This window comes from Pyrus communis, chromosome 15 (genome assembly GCF_041283825.1).
Source record: "Pyrus communis isolate YQ-2024b chromosome 15, ASM4128382v1, whole genome shotgun sequence".
NCBI lineage: Eukaryota > Viridiplantae > Streptophyta > Magnoliopsida > Rosales > Rosaceae > Pyrus > Pyrus communis.
The window spans coordinates 24,804,928-24,822,500 of NC_142579.1; the positions used below are offsets into that span (position 1 = coordinate 24,804,928).

General features: G+C 39.1%; 3 protein-coding genes across 3 annotated transcripts in view; all 3 read left to right on the forward strand.

Moving 5' to 3' along the window:
- Positions 1-36: 36 nt before the first annotated feature.
- LOC137735809 (uncharacterized) lies at positions 37-3,621 on the forward strand. The gene is made up of 6 exons (XM_068475217.2): positions 37-408; positions 1,048-1,292; positions 2,086-2,289; positions 2,429-2,519; positions 2,666-2,939; positions 3,029-3,621. The coding sequence occupies exons 1-6, from the start codon at positions 122-124 to the stop codon at positions 3,359-3,361; spliced, it is 1,434 nt and encodes a 477-aa protein (XP_068331318.2). The 5' UTR covers positions 37-121; the 3' UTR covers positions 3,362-3,621.
- A 6,719-nt stretch (positions 3,622-10,340) lies between these two features.
- LOC137745746 (BTB/POZ domain-containing protein At5g66560) lies at positions 10,341-13,537 on the forward strand. The gene is made up of 4 exons (XM_068485751.2): positions 10,341-10,926; positions 11,049-11,118; positions 11,216-12,544; positions 12,675-13,537. The coding sequence occupies exons 1-4, from the start codon at positions 10,865-10,867 to the stop codon at positions 13,248-13,250; spliced, it is 2,037 nt and encodes a 678-aa protein (XP_068341852.2). The 5' UTR covers positions 10,341-10,864; the 3' UTR covers positions 13,251-13,537.
- Positions 13,538-14,780: 1,243 nt separating this feature from the next.
- LOC137741519 (cold-regulated 413 plasma membrane protein 2) overlaps positions 14,781-17,573 on the forward strand; it is a 3,049-nt gene continuing 256 nt past the window's right edge. Inside the window, exons 1-4 of the mRNA XM_068481225.2 lie at positions 14,781-15,061; positions 16,743-16,850; positions 16,961-17,031; positions 17,422-17,573. The exon at positions 17,422-17,573 is cut by the window's right edge and continues 256 nt beyond it. Of these exons, the coding sequence (XP_068337326.2) occupies positions 14,877-15,061; positions 16,743-16,850; positions 16,961-17,031; positions 17,422-17,573 (516 nt within the window). The 5' untranslated portion in view covers positions 14,781-14,876. The remainder of the gene's footprint in view (positions 15,062-16,742; positions 16,851-16,960; positions 17,032-17,421) is intronic.

The window sequence follows — 17,573 nt, forward strand, 5'->3', positions numbered from 1 at the left end:
CAACAAAACGCCGCGTTTCGAGGTTGATAAAGACAAAATTTCCCTCTATAAAATTTTCGGTTTATTTTTTCTAATCGAGCGCTCTCCATTTTTGCGCCAAGAAAGAGAGGGTTTTTGAGCGATGGTCGAAGAAGCATCGGCGTCGGCGACGGCGAGCGAAACCCTAACCCAAAACACAGCCTTGGAGTCTCAGAGGTCCAACGAGGCCACCATCACGGAGGTAGCTCGGGGAGGCACCGAGTCCACTTGCAACAACGAAAGCGCGAAAGCTTCAGCTGTCAGCTCCAATGACGATCGCGAAAAGTCGCTCGAGTTTGCCGACGAGCTGATGGAGAAGGGCTCCAAGGCGGTCAAGGACTCTGATTTCGGCGAGGCCACCGAGTGCTTCAGCCGTGCCTTGGAAATCAGGTTAGGGTTTTTTATTTTCCTGATTTTTCTTGCTTGCCTTACTTCACATTCTGTTTGTTTGCTTATAAATTGAGTTTTTGGGCTCTCTGATGCTTTAAATTTTGTTGTTTTTCTTAATATTTCGTGGATTTTGCTTCTCTAGACATAAACCCTAATTGTTGTCTGTAGGTCAGTTTACCGTCGGTTAAGGTTTACACTATGAATTATGCTTTTTCAATTTTGATTTCTTTGTTAATCGAGCAAGCATGACGCCGGTATGCTCATTTTCATATTTCAAAATTTTTGTATTGTGCTGTTGAGCCCTGCTAATGCAACAATTTAGTTGCAGAATTGCGCATTTGATGGAGTCCAATTTCTTTGCCCTGTTACATCGTGTTGCGTTTGTTTAACCATGGTTTCCAAAATTTACAAATTCGCAGGATGCGTTAATTATGGTATTAGACTCTGTTATATTGTATTGCATTTGTTTATCCATTGCATTTCTTCATATTCACTTTCTCGTTTAATTTTTGCTATTATTTGTACTCTCATATAATCTGCATTAGTTAATTTGCAGATGACCTGTGCGCTTTTCTTAGGTGCTTCTCTTTTTTAGGTATGCCAATTAGTAATTACTATTGATTATGTGAATAAATGCAGGGTTGCACATTTCGGAGAACTTGCTCCTCAGTGTGTCAATGCTTACTATAAATATGGATGTGCATTGCTTTACAAAGCTCAAGAGGAGACCGATCCATTGGGTGCTGTACCCAAGAAGGAGGGTGAATCGCAGCAAGAATCTGCTAAGAATGTTGTAAATGGTAAATCTTCCACAGCTGCTGTTTCAAGTAATGCTGAACAGGATGCAAGTTTGAGTAATCAGGAGGGAGCAGATGCTGATGGTGGTATGTCATTTGTGATGGTTCTCGAGTATAATTGTCTAATAGAACATGTGAATTTCTGTTGGCAGTCAATCATGAACATCTGTGGAATGATAGAGCTGTGAATTCCAAACCCACTTAACTAGAAATAAAAGTCATTCAATCTAGCTCTTTGCTTTTTGCATAAATGTTGCACATGTATAAGGATATCTTCATCACATATAATGGAATGATATTGCAGTCATGTATTCCTGTAAAAATTGGCGTCGTTGATAACTGTTGATGTGCATGAGACACTGTGTCTACCTCTCCTTGATGGTACCATAGCTGCTCATACAGATTTACTCCACTATTACTCTTCGACCTCAAATCTATTGGAAAATCAAATGAGTCATGCCTTCTGTTTGGGAACATATCATGAGTCTCATATCCTATAAAAATTTCGAGATAATAAAATCGGCCAAGAGACACTGTTTTGCACAGTGATGAACTTGTAAAAGTCTAAACTTCTATCCTCTGTGTGTGTTTGTGCATGTCTTCTGGTTTAGATACTTGAGGAATCGTAGCATCATATCGTCAATGTTTTGGATTGTTGTTTAGTGTGTGTATTAAGCAACTCATTTGACAGTATATTCCATGTAAGATACGGAGAAATAGAGTCTAAATAGCTAAGAAGGATATAAAGGACATAAGATTAGGTATATACAGACCTGTCAGATGATACTTACTGTCCCAAAACGGATTTTTGAGAAAACTTATCATTATTTGTTATCATTACGTTATGAAGTTTAACAGTTCATTTTCTTTTCTGAGGCAGTTTCTGGTGGAAAAGACAAGGATGAAGATGATAATAGCGATGATGAAGACCTGGCTGAAGCAGATGCAGATGAAGATGAAACTGACCTTGATTTGGCATGGAAAATGCTTGATGTGGCAAGAGCTATTGTTGAAAAACACCCGGCTGACACATTGGAGAAGGTCGACATATTATCGGCTTTGGCAGAAGTTGCACTGGAAAGAGGTCTGTTGTGTACTCAGTTTGGTTGAATTGAAATCTGTGTATAATTTTTGGTTGAAGAGGTTCTTGAACTTCACTATAATTTTTGGTTCATTTCTTCTGAAAACATCTTTATTTGGCTTTACATTGTGTCTCCTTGTAGAGGACATTGAAACTTCTCTCAGTGACTACCAGAAAGCACTTTCCATTTTGGAGCAGTTGGTTGAGCCTGATAGTCGACGTATAGCTGAACTGTATCCTATTTGGGATTGACATATAGCCTTTGAGTTCATAACTGTTACTAATAAGACATTCTTTTCTATATTTTTGTTTTATTTTATTCTGGTTTCCCCGTGTTCCCTCTGGGTCAGGGACTCACAACCTTAACCGGAGAATTCAGAAATTTTCGGATATGTTTGTGTCTAGAGATTGGCTCGAAGCCTGAGGAAGCCATTCTGTATTGCCAGAAGGCTATATCAACCTGCAAGTCTCGTGTGCGGCGGCTCATGCTTGAATCAAGGAGTTTCACGGAATCCTCAATGTCGTCGTCTGCTTCTGCATTGGAGCCAGGTGTCACGCTCTCCTCAAATATGACCAAGTCTGATAATATTGTGACAGATGAACAGGCAGAGATTGAAACACTAACTGGACTCGCTGGAGATCTGGAAAAGAAGGTAGCTAATAATATTTCATCCTTTAATTTTAAAAATGCAAAACATTCACGTTTATGTTTTATCTGATTTTTGCATTATTGAGTTTGTAGCTTGAAGATCTGCAACAACTGGCGTCAAACCCAAAATCCATTCTCGCTGAGATTATGGGAATTGTGTCTGCCAAGGCAAAAGGCACGGAGAAAAGTGAATCTCCATCAGTGATGAGCTCTTCAAGGATGGGAACTGCTGACAACAATGGAGGTTTTGACTCCCCAACTGTTTCTACTGCTCATACGAATGGAGCTTCTGGAGTCACACATCTTGGTGTGGTAGGAAGAGGAGTCAAGCGAGTGTTGATGAACACAGGCTCGGGAGAATCAAGCGCATCGAAGAAACCTGCTTTGGATTCATCGGAAGACAAGGGTGAGGGAAATGCGTCATGAAGGTCATGGATTCCAGTATTATACGCGGAGTGATTCCTAGTTAAAATTCAAGCAGACTAGTAGTTTTAGTTGTATGTGATGTACCTTGCTATTTAATATTTAGAAATTGAGATCATGAACTCCTTGAAGGCCGTGGTTAGTGGGATATTTTCCATGCGATTAAATATTAAAGTTGATGCTGGTTTGTAATGGATCATAATCTTGCCAGGTCCCTTTGCTTGGGGATTCATTTTCGAATTGCCATATGCTCAAGTGAAAAATTGTCCCAAGTCCATGAAAATTGAATGCGAAATGAAACCCTAATAAATTTTGTCTCTATTTTGGGCACTCGCTCAGTCACTCTTAAATTTGATGTTAGAGGGGAAGAATGAATGTATGTGTTTTTGTGTTTTAATTTGTATCATTGATATTAAATTCAAAGGTAGATGACCGTGAATCCTTAAGTTACCACCGTGATCAACAAGATGAGACTATGAAACCCATATGGTTATAACTCATCAACTTTGAATTTTCTCAAATGATTTTAAGTTTATACTTACGTAACGTATTTCGTTTCCATTTCCACCTCATTTTCAACATCGGGGTGGCTATTTAAGCCAGGGTTATCGCCACTCGACTGGACGGATCGGTTTGCCTCTGGTTTTCAATTTAGTCAAAATAAAAAAAACTTGTGGACTGGAGCCGGATTTATTGCTATGATTGACATTTCTTATGAACACAGTAGAAGCTGATGAATATATGAGACAAAGTTGTTCCTAGTTCCTACCATCTCAATGCTTCATGGGGTCCATTTCACATTTGAGGCACTATTGCCGTCCTCCATTGTCATCCAAAACACTAATGAGTCTTATGATATTACTGATTGGAATCGTTCAGTTATTTAAGTCCAACTGATATCAAATAAATAAACGAGTCCAATATACTGCAAAACACAATATTATCACATTTGTTAATCAAATGATTAAACGATTTTCAATTTTGTTCATTCTTCGAAAATTAACGATTTTAATTATCATACAACGTTGCAGGATGATCAAAAATAAAAAATAAAACCATAGGAGAAGAAAAGCATTCGAAAACATGTGCCGAAATGATTCAAAATCCATTTGGTTGTTGCCAATAAAATATGTGAAATACTATGCGAAGAGTATAACAATAAGCTATAGCTTCAACACTAAGTAACGAGGGGCATTTGAGAGCATTGAGACAAATAAAGTCGATAACATTAAAGCGAAAGAGACTGCATATATACAACTGGAATTGGATAAGATGGGAAGCAAAGCAAGAAACAAACATCCACCCGATCTCCACCGAAAGAAAGCAGAGAACTTGGAGTCAAAATCAAGGGTTGTTTGTTGTCGAAATCGAAAAGGGATGTGTTTCAGAGTGGAATGCAAGCAATGTGGGAAGACGTCGTGGGGAGGATGTGGGAAGCACTTGAAGGATCTGTACGATGGCATCGAGCAGGGAAAGCACTGCATGTGCCGCTCATGGCCAGGTGTTGTGGTACCAAACCAGCAGCAGGGTACGACAGCCACTCAGCAACAATCTCTGGCTTCTGCCTCAGGTATCTTTCTATATGTATATTATCTAACATCATTTCATGCTTTTTTCTTCTTCATATGATATTGTGTAACAGTGGTACTCTATATATATATATATATATATATATATATATAGGCTCTTTAAGAGAAGGGGTCTCCATTTTTCAAAAAAAATGAGAACACCTTCTAGACCGTTAGATTTGACTTTAATGAAATTCTGTGATTGAGATTAAATTACAAACCACAGAATCTCAACCACAGAATTTCATTAAAGCCAAATCTAAAGGTCAAGAGGAGGTTCTCATTTTTTTTGAAAAATGGGGATCCCTTCCCTTAAAGGCTTCCTCTATATATATATATATATATATATATATATATATATATATATATATGGAAGTGTTATTGACACTTCAAAAATCTCATTCTACACTCCTCACAAGTGTATTTTTCTTTCCAAATATAGAAAGTTTGGAGTGTAGCATGAGATTTTTGGAGTGCCAATAACAATTCTCTATATATATATATATATATAGATACATACATACATACATACATACATATAATATTTGGTATGTTTTGTATATTAGACCTGAAGCAGCATATAAATATGTTTACCCACTATTAATTAAACAAGACAGTGTTCTCTTGTTATACAGTCTACCAATTTAATACAATGACATAGTGTACGTGATTCTAAATCACAAGTTTCGACAATAATTAATCCAACTAATTGTTCAAATTTACAATCTAACAACAATAGCATGTTATATACATTACTCGACAATTTGATAATATAACATGAATGTTATCGTTGTGCTACAATTGATTTGCCACCAACTCCATTGTTACTATACATGAAATTTTTCAATGTTACTTTGATATTCTCCTTGACTAAGGCTTCCTAGGACCATATGTTCGACAAAATGACTCAAAGAGGTTAAGAGGTTAAGGCATGGTAAGGAGGCATAGAAAACTAGGCAAAGTGACACACGAGATTATTCTTTCCCCTCGTGAATAAAAATTTCTGAATCCGTCACACTTCGATATTTGTCAAGCAAATTATATCTTATACCATCCAACAATCTAATGTCTCTTTTGTTTGAATGGCTTAAGTTAATATCTATGTTTATTATAAATTAGGGTTTAGGGTTTAATCCATGGTAATTTCTATGTGCAGGTAAGTAAGTAGCTTGCAGGTGTCTCCTCCCTGCGGTAGGCATAATAACAATGATTTGGAATAATGGTAGCTAAAAAGCCGGTTTGGGATGAATATCATCGTGTTCATCTAGTGTTTTGCTTAATTTAAATTTGGAATAATGGTTGTGCAGGTTATGGTCAAGAGGCATTTCACCAACTACAACCTGCCTTTTTATTTTTCTCGTGTTTGGATTTGAATAATGTTAACAATAAGTAGAATTATATATTCCCTCTAACCTTGTGGCTGCTGCTCCTTAACGATTCAGCTTACCCTTTCATGGATTTTGATTAGCCTTAACAATTTCTTACACGATTCGTTAATCTAACACAAAATGATATGAAAATAATAGGTTTCAGATCAACCTGTTAACAAGTCGGGTCGTTATTGAGCCACCTATTAAGAATCCCTTAACGAGTCAGGTCATTATCGGATCACTCGTCAAAAACTCGATAAGATATCGTTTGTCAGATTTATACATTAGGCATGATAATTTCTTGTATAACCTGTTAACCCGACACGACCCTCTAACTAATCGAGTCGTTATCGGTCACATGTTAAGAACCCATTAAGATAACGAGTTTAATAAAACACGACTTACTAAGATAACGAATATGACACTAAAAAAACACAAGCACAACAAACACAACATTTTTGCCAGGCTTAGTTTTGATGTCTTCCTTTCTTTGGATGGTTGGTTTCTCATGGTATTTGTGCTCCCTTCGTTTAATCCCACTTGTAATTGTTTAATGAGCAATATTGATGAGAGAGAGAGAGAGAGAGAGAGAGAGAGAGAGATTTGAAATTATATGAAGATGACGAAGGATATTATGAATTATAGTAGTGGGGCTTACTAATCTTCCCAAATCAACATTGTGACCCACATTAGACTTTTGAAAGATAGATTATGTCATGCAATCGAGTCTATATATTCATGATTATACATTACAAAAATTTTCCTACTTCCACGAATTTAATGTTTTATATGAGCAATTTAAAAAATAAAAAAATAAAGAAAACAAACATAAAAACTTTGGATGCAGGGTAAACGCTTAAAACCACGTAAGCTCCAATCCATTTTCTTCATTTTTGGGTTTTTTTTATAGCTTGGCATCTTACTGTCTTTTCACTTAGAATGGGTAGTGATTTGGTGTGTGCCCAAATGAACCTACCCATCCTTCTTTTATGCATTTTATTTAAGGAACTTTAACGAAAAGCTTCCAATAATATTTAATTTAGCGAAAAATCATATTTTTACACTAAAAATCAATCATGATACTTTCATTTTACCCTTTACATTGTCCTTATCGTTAAAAATCAAAGTTTGTTTTCAAACCATTTTCATTTTTATCTAATCATTAGTTACCAAACAACGTGAATACAAAGGGCTAATCAATCACAATTAGTCCACCCTTTGTATGATTGATTCATTTCTCTTTTCACTTAAAAATCATTAAAAAAGAAAAGCATCTAATTACTATTAAATCAAGAGAACTATTAAAGAGATTATCTCAAAAGTGAGATTTTTCATAGATTTTTTGTTATTTTATATTTTTGGCACAATTTTCATGCTAATATTATAAAATATTATGTCAAAAATATGAGGTGGCGAAGAGTACATAAAAAATCTCACGTTAAGAGAGTATGCTTAATGTTTTTCTTAAAGAGTAATACTAGGGAGACTAAATTTGTAAACTAAATTTTAGAAACTAAAAGACATGAAAGTTAATGATTGATTTGTTACTTAAACATTGATAAACATACTTTATTATATTAATGACACATCATTTAGCTTGTAAATTTAGTCTATTTAACCTTACATTTCTTTTCTTAAATCAAGGACAAGATTGAGTCAGAAGCAAAGCGGAGAGGAAGGAAGAGTTTGTTTGTCTTCCCAGTAGCACTGGCCCCTATGGCTGACATCATCATCATCTCTCCATCCCTTCTAATCACAATAAAATAATTCAATATAATGACCAAAGATGAACAAATCATGTTTAATTAACGGGTAGTTTGATTAACATTAAAAACAAAAGATTAGTACCTTTATAATATGATGTGACCAATTTCAAATTTGAACAGGGCTCAGTTTTGTCAATGGGTGCATGGAAACATTCAATGCTCGCTGCTTTCTCCGTCTGTTTCATTAATGTAAACCATAAATGCAAAGGGTCCAAATAACGGTCCAACACTACTTCGAGTCGATATCTTGGTATAAATGCATGAGAGTTCCCGTTTTTTGGCCTTTCAGACACATTGTTCAAAAACTAGAGGAAGCTCCCTCACGTTCTTTCAAATTTTAATCATCAATAAACAAATAAAATATGCAATCAACTTGTAATTCAAGTAGGCAAGAGTGACAAGCATCGTTCCTTTGGTGTCATCCTCCAATTGGTTGGATTAAGATCAACGTAGATGGTTCTTTTCTTGCTGCCTCAAACCTGGATGGTGTAGGTGCGGTATTTCGCGACGAAGCTGGTAGCTATGTTCGAGCTTTCGTTCGTCAAATATCCCCTGCTCTTAACCCCACCATGGTTGAACTATTAGCTGTCCGTGATGGTGTTTGTTGGGCTATGCAAAGGAATTTGCCACAAATTATTGTAGAAAGTGACTCTTTGCAGGTTGTTCAAGCTATTGGCAGCCTCAAGCAAGGTGCGTCTCACATGGACTTATTGGTGGAGGACATCCGAACTAGCTTGCGGGGATTTGAAGATTCGCAGGTTTGTTATGTTTGTCGGTCTGCTAATGTCGCGGCACATCGTATGACTAAGTTGGCTCTTTCTTCTTTCTCTGATATTTGTTGGTTTGAGGAGCCCCTAGATTTGATTGTGGGTGCCCTCTTTGATTCTGTACGATTTATTTGCTATCTCAATAAAACCACTACCGTTTCTATTAGAGCGGAAATATTTTTTCTCACCATCCTATTTATTATCTTTAAATTAGTTTAAAATATGGGATATATGTAATAGATAAACATAACTCTTAAAATTTAAACTCATTTAACGATGACAAACAGAGTGACGAACATTACTACCACTTGAAATAGGAGAGCAAAAACAAGAGCAATATCACTTGAAAAAGAAAAACTAATGAAAACATCTGCATGTTAATTGGAACCTAAATTTTAGGTTTGTAAAGTGAAAAAAAGGACTATTCATGTTGGTAAAGCTTCACTAGAAACCCAAATACTTTATATTTTTGGACAAAACAAAAATCCACGTACTAGAGTCATAATATTCTGGCTTTCACAAGCTCCGAAGTATGAACTAATGACATCCAATATTACCTTATGAGGGGCGTCCGGCCAAATTACAAAGACGACTGTGGCTTTCTGTTAACTCATGCGGGCAGTTGAGAATTTGTATTGGTCTCACCAGAAGTAGGTTGTTCCTCACTCCCATGGATTTTCCCAACAGTTTAAAAACTACTTACTCTAACACTCTTGATTAAGAATTTAACCCTCATGTGTGAAGAGACTAAAGTACAGAGTTAAACTATATGCTTACATGTAATGCTATATTTTTTGTGTAAGAAGGAATTGTTCATTACATAAAATTACAGACAAAGTTTCGATAAAATAATAAGGTACTAATTAAAGAGTACAATTATCAAAATCAAAACATGCAAATCCGAACGTTCAATGTAACAATACATCGTACTCATCAGTTCAGTGTAGAATTTTCGAGGTTGGTTTGGACATCGTTTCAAGCCTCCCCAAGGAAATGAATCAAATACAATGGGGCATGCTATTGCTACATTGGATAATAATTATATTAAAGTGAGCCTAATACCAGATTACTAAATGATCAAAATTGAATTAAAATATATCATTCAATTCCATCATTTGCGCCAAAAAGTAAACACGACCCAGTTAGTTAGTTACAGTTGGCATGCAGTGCAATATTTGGCTAATTTCTAAGGAGGCAGATTCTCTGCCGTTTTACTTTTCGTGCTCTTTTATTTTGTGTGGTTACACTTAAGTTAAGTTAATATTTTATATTATTTTTTTTATAAAAATAATAAGATAAAAAAATAGTAATATAAAATATTAACGTGATTTAACGGTAATCACACAAATAGAAAACACAAAAAGTGAAAGGGTAGAGAATGTGCCTTCAATTTCTAATGTCTCATACACTGTTGGTGCTCTTTTTTAAATGTCTCAAAAATAAAAAGAGAGAATTTGCCTCAAAGACAACGTACCTTTTCCAGCACCACTCCCATCTCGCTGTCAGCTTTTGGAGGAGGAGGAGGTGAGAGAGAAAGGGAGAGATACGAGCTGAAATAGTGGGTGAGGACAGAGAGAGAGAGAGAGAGAGAGAGAGAGAGTCAGCTGTGGCCTGTGAGTGGGATTCTTCTTCCGATTTGTGATGGGGTCTTTTGCAAAGTTGGATTGTGGGATTCCCTTTTTCGAAATTTGCTGAAGCTAGCTCTGTTTGTCCTCTCTCAGTTTTTTTGGATTCCATCTCTCTCTCTCTCTCTCTATCCTGTCTCTATCATTGTCTCTGTACTCTCTTTCTTTCTCTCCCCTAATTGCTTAAGTGTTCCTCACAGAATATCACAACAACCAAACGATTTCCACCCTTCCATTCCGTCAACCATCCTTTCATTCCTTCCTTCTCCCAGTCGCTCAACAGAACTCAAGTCAATCCCCTTCCCCCATTTGTCTCTTTTATGGATCTCAGTTTCTGATTCCCTAATCAAAAGGCTTTTCTTTCACTCAAGAGGCAGACTCCTATACAGGGGCATTACCAGGTGCAGATAATGGCTGCAGCAACGGCGGCGGCGGCGGCATCTGAGAAATCAAGCTCCAAGGGCCAAGCATGGTGAGTTCAATATTCAAATTCAATTGAAAAAACCTCACCTTTTCCATTTTCCGCCGGATACCCACATCAAATCAATGCATCATTTCTTTAGAAAAACTCACTTCATAATCTCGTGTTTGCAGGTTCTGCACCACTGGATTGCCAAGCGACATTGTCGTCCGAGTCGACGACATGACCTTCCATCTCCATAAGGTCATTTCATCAAACACCTGGAGAGGACATTCCACATTTCTTCACCTTCCACCAAAAGTTTCAGCTAACAGTTTCCAATTTTTCTGATTTGTTACAGTTCCCTCTCATGTCGAAAAGTCAAAAGCTTCATAACCTAATCACAGAGGAAGAGACGAACCCATCAAACCCCCATCACCAAATGGACGACGACGACGACTACGACGACGACGAAATCGAACAAGTCCAGTGCCAAATATCCCTCTCTGACTTCCCCGGCGGCTCCGAGACCTTCGAGATCGCCGCCAAGTTCTGCTACGGAGTCAAGATCGACCTGAGCTCCTCCAACGTCGTGCCGTTGCGCTGCGCCGGGGAGTATTTGGATATGACGGAGGAGTACTCGGACGACAACCTCATTTCGAAGACCGAGAGGTTTCTCTCTCAGTCGGTGTTGAAAAGCTTTAAGGAGTCGCTCAGAGCTCTCAAGTCCTGCGAGCGAGTCATGCCTCTGGCGGAGAATTTGGGGATTACGCAGAGGTGCATAGACTCCGTCGCCTCCCGCGCCACGTCTGCCGATCCCTCCCTGTTTGGCTGGCCGGTTAGCAACGGTGGACCCAATCGGAATGCAAATGCGGATGCGGTTTCGGCTTCTTCTGCTTCAAAACAGCAGATTTTGTGGAATGGGATTGACGCCGGCGGCGGACGGAGAAGGACTAAACACGCCGATTCCTGGCTTGAAGACTTGGTGGTTTTGAGCTTGCCACTTTTCAAGCGGTTAATTTCCGCCATGAAATCTGGAGATCTGAGCTTGGAGATGGTGGAGACGTGCTTGATGCAGTACGCTAAGAAGTACATTCCTGGAATTTCAAGAACGAATAGAAAGCCTTCGTCTTCTACCTCCGCCGCCGCCGCCACTACTGCCGCCGAATCGTCGCGTTTAGCTTCGGAGAGTCAGCAGAGAGAGCTTTTGGAGACGATCATCTCCAATCTTCCATTGGAGAAGAGCTCCAGACCTTCGACGGCGACTCGATTCCTCTTCGGACTATTGCGAACCGCCAACATACTTAACGCCTCCGAAGCCTGCAAGGCCGCCTTGGAGAAGAAGATTGCCTCGCAGCTCCACCAAGCCACCTTAGACGACCTCCTCATCCCGAGCTACTCCTACCTGAACGAGACGCTCTACGACGTCGATTGCATCGAGAGAATCCTCAGTTACTTCTTGAACGGCTTGGATCAGGGAAATACCGCCAGCATCGAAGACGGTTCTGACGGCTCCGTCCGATCGCCGTCGCTGATGCTCGTCGGGAAATTGATAGATGAGTTCCTTTCCGAGATCGCCTCCGATGCGAATCTTAAACCGGATCGGTTCTACAACCTCGCGATTTCTCTGCCTGATCAAGCTCGGCTCTTCGACGACGGCCTTTACAGAGCCGTCGATGTCTATCTCAAGGTCCGTATACTATCCGATACAAATTAGAATATCATTTCATAAATTAATCCTGTTTATTCATAATTAATTAGCATTTTAAGCTTAATACTATTTTAATTGCGGAATGTTAATCGATTTATGTTCTCTTCAGGCGCATCCATGGCTATCGGAACCTGAGCGCGAGAAGGTCTGCGGAATTCTGGACTGCCAGAAGCTGACGCTGGAGGCGTGCACGCATGCGGCGCAGAACGAGCGATTGCCGCTGCGAGCGGTGGTGCAGGTTCTGTTTTTCGAGCAGCTCCAGCTCCGCCACGCCATCACCGGAACTCTTCATGCCGCCGACGTCGTTCCCCCGGAATCGTCCAGGCCATCGGTGCTGCGACGCGAAAGGGATGACGAGGAGGAGGAAGAGGGCGACGCGGCGGAGGCACGCAGGGATGAAAGTGGAGGCACGTGGCAGGCGGCGGTGAGGCAGAATCAGGTGTTGCGATTGGACATGGATAGCATGAGGACGCGGGTGCACCAGTTGGAGCGGGAATGCTCCAGCATGAAGAAAGTGATCGAGAAAATTGATAAGCCGGGGCAACCCGGAAGAGACGAGTCGGGTCGGAAGGACTCGTTGATCCGGAGGTTCGGGTGCAAGTTCAAGACCCAGGTGTGCGATTCGCACGAACCGACGGTCGTTGATACGAGAAAAGGACGACGGCGACACCATCACCAACAGTAGACGCGACCGCACCGGATCACTATATTTCATTGCCACGTAGATAAATGAAAACGTGGATGGATTGGATTCGCTTATTTGGTACTGAGAACTCGACTTTTGAGACGACGTGTGTCTGAGACAATATGATATGTTGTTATATATATTACGGTGAAAGCAAAAGCCGAAAAGTGATTGTACAGATGGTGCAAATTCAAACTTTTGCAATTCTGCTTTTGCTTTTTTATTTTGTAAAACAGTTTTTGGTATGACTTTTGGAAGCTGCAAATATGATAACAGTTTGTCTCTCATCTGGGTTATTTGTTAAGTTGATTGATATGATATGAGAGAGAGAGAGAGAGAGAGAGAGCATGCACATGATTTCTTGGATGTTCATGAATCATGATGATTAGTGTGAATAACTTGAGTTATGTCAAAGGAAACATTGAGAGATGGAAAGTTAAGTAGACTTTGAAGTTATGGGGACCATTTACTACTCAGTGATCATGAGCTCAAACTGTGGGTTTTCAACCTTGAAAAAAAGAAAATAGAAAAAGGTGAAATGGGAGTTTCTATGATTATTAGGGTTTGGACTCTATCAAAAAAAACCTCAGGGTTTTGCTAGAGTTAGTCGTGCACACTTGACAGCCTTAGTGGGTGATGTCTCATATCAACGGTTGAAAATTGCCTGCATTTGAGTTGGTGACTTAAACAAGTTATTATTGGGCCTTGGACTTGAAAGAAAAAAAAAACTAGGATTTTGTCATAATCAGTTGCGTACAATTGCATGGGTTACTCTCGAATCAATGGTTGTAAATGCTTGCACCTGAATGAGAGACTTAAACAAGGATACATACCCATTAGCCAAACAGTAGGTTGAGGCATATACCTACACAAATCTATTTCGTCTGCTACAATGCATATCCATTAGGCATTAGCAAACAGTGGTTCTTCAAATTCTACCTGGATAGCTTACATGTCACTTTAAAAAGTAATGCTACCTCGACAGAGAATATGACGAAAAACCGTTTGGTTTGATGTTTTCTTGGGCGGCTGGGCCTGACCACTGATTAGTAACTTGGGCAAGCACCCAACATGAGGAGTCATCTGGATGGTCTTGAGATTGTAATCAAAATCCAGGTGGATCTAGCCCAGCAAAATATATAAAAATGGATTCTATTAGCCCAGCAAAATAACTCCTCATGTTGTTAGATGCTTGGAACACGAGGTGGTACATATAAATGGAATGACATTTAAATATATAAAAAAAATTTCTAGATAATAACATATGATGTATTATTTCCGTGTTGTGGAACATAATGAAAAATTTCCCTACTACTTCAATGGTTCAATAATAGCCTCCGAAATAAAAGCCTATGACAGGAAGCCACGTGGATCCCAACCGGATCCAACAGTCAAAACCTAGAAGCCGAAAAAACAGTTAGGATCCGAAACCTCCCCAGTCTCCACCGATTTACATTCTCTGACACGTGTAACCTCAAACCAAGGGGACCCCACACAGTAGATATAGTGTGACATATCCTAAATCCAAAGCGCCAACACTGCCTTTGCTGTACCTCTGTAATCTACAGGACTTGCATTTTCTCAGATCTGAAGCAAGAAATTAAGCAGAAAACTAAATAATAAAAGATGGGGAGGAAGGGGATGGGGTATCTGGCTCTGAGAAGTGATGACCCCGAAACTAGTGAGTTGATAGATTCAGATATCAAAGAGCTCAAGATTGCAGCCAAGAGACTCATCAGGGATGCCACCAAGCTTGGTGGTTTGGGTTTTGGGACTGCTTTTCTCAAATGGGTTGCCTCCCTTGCCGCCATGTGAGTCGATTTTGTAATTCCCTCTCTCAAATTTTGTGTTTTTATATGTTATCTTATGTTCTGTTCTCAAATGACAATTTTTCTTCAATAGCCCGATACTATGGAATAGTTGGGGAAATGAACAGAGATAATTAAGGGTAAGAAATTGAACGAAGACGATTATTAAAAAATCAGACTACTTGGTACGTTGAATTACACCAACACTCAAAGAGTTTGATAAAATGTCTTGTTATTTGTATCATTGGGGATCAAGTTGCTTTGATGAGTTTTTGTTAATGAGTTGAATTGGGGAAGTGGGAATTAAGATTTGATTTTCTTTGTTGCAATTGGAAATTCGTGAGCAATCCAAAGTGTGATTTTTCAGAAGAACAATATAAAATTGCGTCAGTGATGTATTATTAAATTAGAATCTAATACTTTAATTTTTGGGATATATATATATATATATAAAGTACAACACTTACCTGCATATTTAACTATTTCTTATCCTTCCAGATATAAGCCTTTTTATAAAATTGTAATATCCCTTATCATTTTGTCTTTTAGATGTGGCCTAAGCCACGAGAGATTATGGCTTGCAGCCAATACATAGTTTTAATGGCGTGACTGATGTCATAGATGATTGTAATGTGTTTAAATAGTACATTACATATCTGTTAGATACTTATCATGTGCATGGTGTCACCTCAATACTTAATAGTCCAGAAAGACATTGACATTACCAAGCATCCATTGATTAGTTTTACTTGGTCTTTTTGCTATGTTGAATTTCTTCTGTCCAGGTTTATGGTAAATGGTTACCATTCTTCTTGTATTGTTGAAATAAGTTCAAATAGGTTAATTAGGCTCGTAACTGGGTAGGGTTCAACAGATGCATTCATCGTACATACCTCAACCTACTGTTTGCCTTGGGTGGTGTAGGCTACCAGTACATCAATTCCGACGTCGATTTCCATACGTGTTCACTTAACACTTGGACCATAACTTCTGCTTGGACATCAATGGATTGAAATTGGAGAAAGTTGTTATCGTAATTCATAGGCTTTGGAGTTATTTTACCATACCAACGAACTTATGCCTTAGTACGTGGTTCATTGTAGGCTTCTATTCGTTACACTAGCTTGGCCATGTTTGTTCTCATCCCGCCAAATTTCTTGCTAAAATTTGCGGGAGGTGAGTGTGGTTTCTTGGCCAACTTCACGTGAAACTTGCATCCCATGTTCTACCCTCAAATGGTGTTTTCTTCATTTCTAGCATGTGGTTATGATGGATATGACTCCTAGCACTGTAAAAAACAGGAATGCTTAATTTCTAGTTTTTGATATGCTCGGATAGACGGATGCCAAAAGGATCGGATGAGAAACCATAAGAACAACAACTGCTTTATACATTCTTGCAATTTCGTGGTGTAATTTTCACTTAAGAGTTAGTTTGATTTCCGTAGCTTGAATTCCATTTATTTTCTCCTAATAATTAGCTCTTTTATTCTAACCATATGATGGATGTGCTTCAATTCTTTACCATTAACCACTGAAACCGATCTGAGATGCCATGTTAGGGCATGTTTTCCTTGATGTCATCCTCACACTCTCTTGATGGCAGCTTCAGCCCCATAAATTTCCAGGTTTCATTTTCTTGACAAGTACAAATTTCGTCTCACAAAGTATTTCCGATGCTGCAGATATTTGTTGATACTGGACCGGACAAACTGGAGAACAAACATGCTGACTTCGCTTTTAATCCCTTACATTTTCTTCAGTCTTCCTTCAGTGCTGTTCGACCTCCTAAGGTGATGAATTCAGTTATTGGTGCACGATAATCTCAACTTATTTAGTTTTATAAATCCCTCTTTGGTTCTCACTAATCTCAACTTGTTGACATTGTTTCAATATAATTCAGAGGAGAGGTTGGAAGATGGATTGCTTTTGTTGCCGTTGTACTGAGGCTTTTCTTCCCAAGGCATTTCCCAGGTATATGCTCAAGTTGCTAGTTAACTGAGACGTCTACAATCGCTGTGCTAATCGAATTCACCTTTCAACCCTTCTAATAAACCCACCAGATATCAACATTGTACTGTACCTCCAAGTCCTTGTAGGTCGGTAGCCCTACTGGTGTCCGTTTACCATTATCCCCGAAACCTGAAACTGTTAACGTGAGGAAAATCTTCAAGGACATATAACAGTTGGAAATACATGCAACATCGCAAGCGAAAGTGATACCTTGTCCTTCAAGCTTAAAACTGTTTTGCGCAACACAATTTCGCAGCTATATCCGAAAAGTTAGAACTCAATATCTGCCTTGCTCGAAAGAAAATAAAACGCCTTTTCTTGCGTCCATTTAACCGTGATACTTCATTGCAGATTGGCTAGAGATGCCGGGATCGTTGATCCTTCTTCTGGTTGTGGCTCCAAACTTGTTTGCGCACACGTTGAAGGACAGCTGGGTTGGCGTCTCGATCTGTCTTCTCATCGGTTGCTACCTGCTGCAAGAGCACATCCGGGCATCAGGTGGA

Excerpts from the sequence above, each read along its gene's own strand:
- LOC137735809 (XM_068475217.2), top strand. The coding sequence starts at position 122 with ATGGTCGAAGAAGCATCGGCGTCGGCGACGGCGAGCGAAACCCTAACC. Across the intron at positions 409-1,047 it reads AGCCGTGCCTTGGAAATCAG|GGTTGCACATTTCGGAGAAC; the intron begins GTTAGGGTTTTT and ends GAATAAATGCAG. Across the intron at positions 2,940-3,028 it reads CTGGAGATCTGGAAAAGAAG|CTTGAAGATCTGCAACAACT; the intron begins GTAGCTAATAAT and ends TTGAGTTTGTAG.
- LOC137745746 (XM_068485751.2), top strand. The coding sequence starts at position 10,865 with ATGGCTGCAGCAACGGCGGCGGCGGCGGCATCTGAGAAATCAAGCTCC. Across the intron at positions 10,927-11,048 it reads AGCTCCAAGGGCCAAGCATG|GTTCTGCACCACTGGATTGC; the intron begins GTGAGTTCAATA and ends TCGTGTTTGCAG. Across the intron at positions 11,119-11,215 it reads TGACCTTCCATCTCCATAAG|TTCCCTCTCATGTCGAAAAG; the intron begins GTCATTTCATCA and ends GATTTGTTACAG.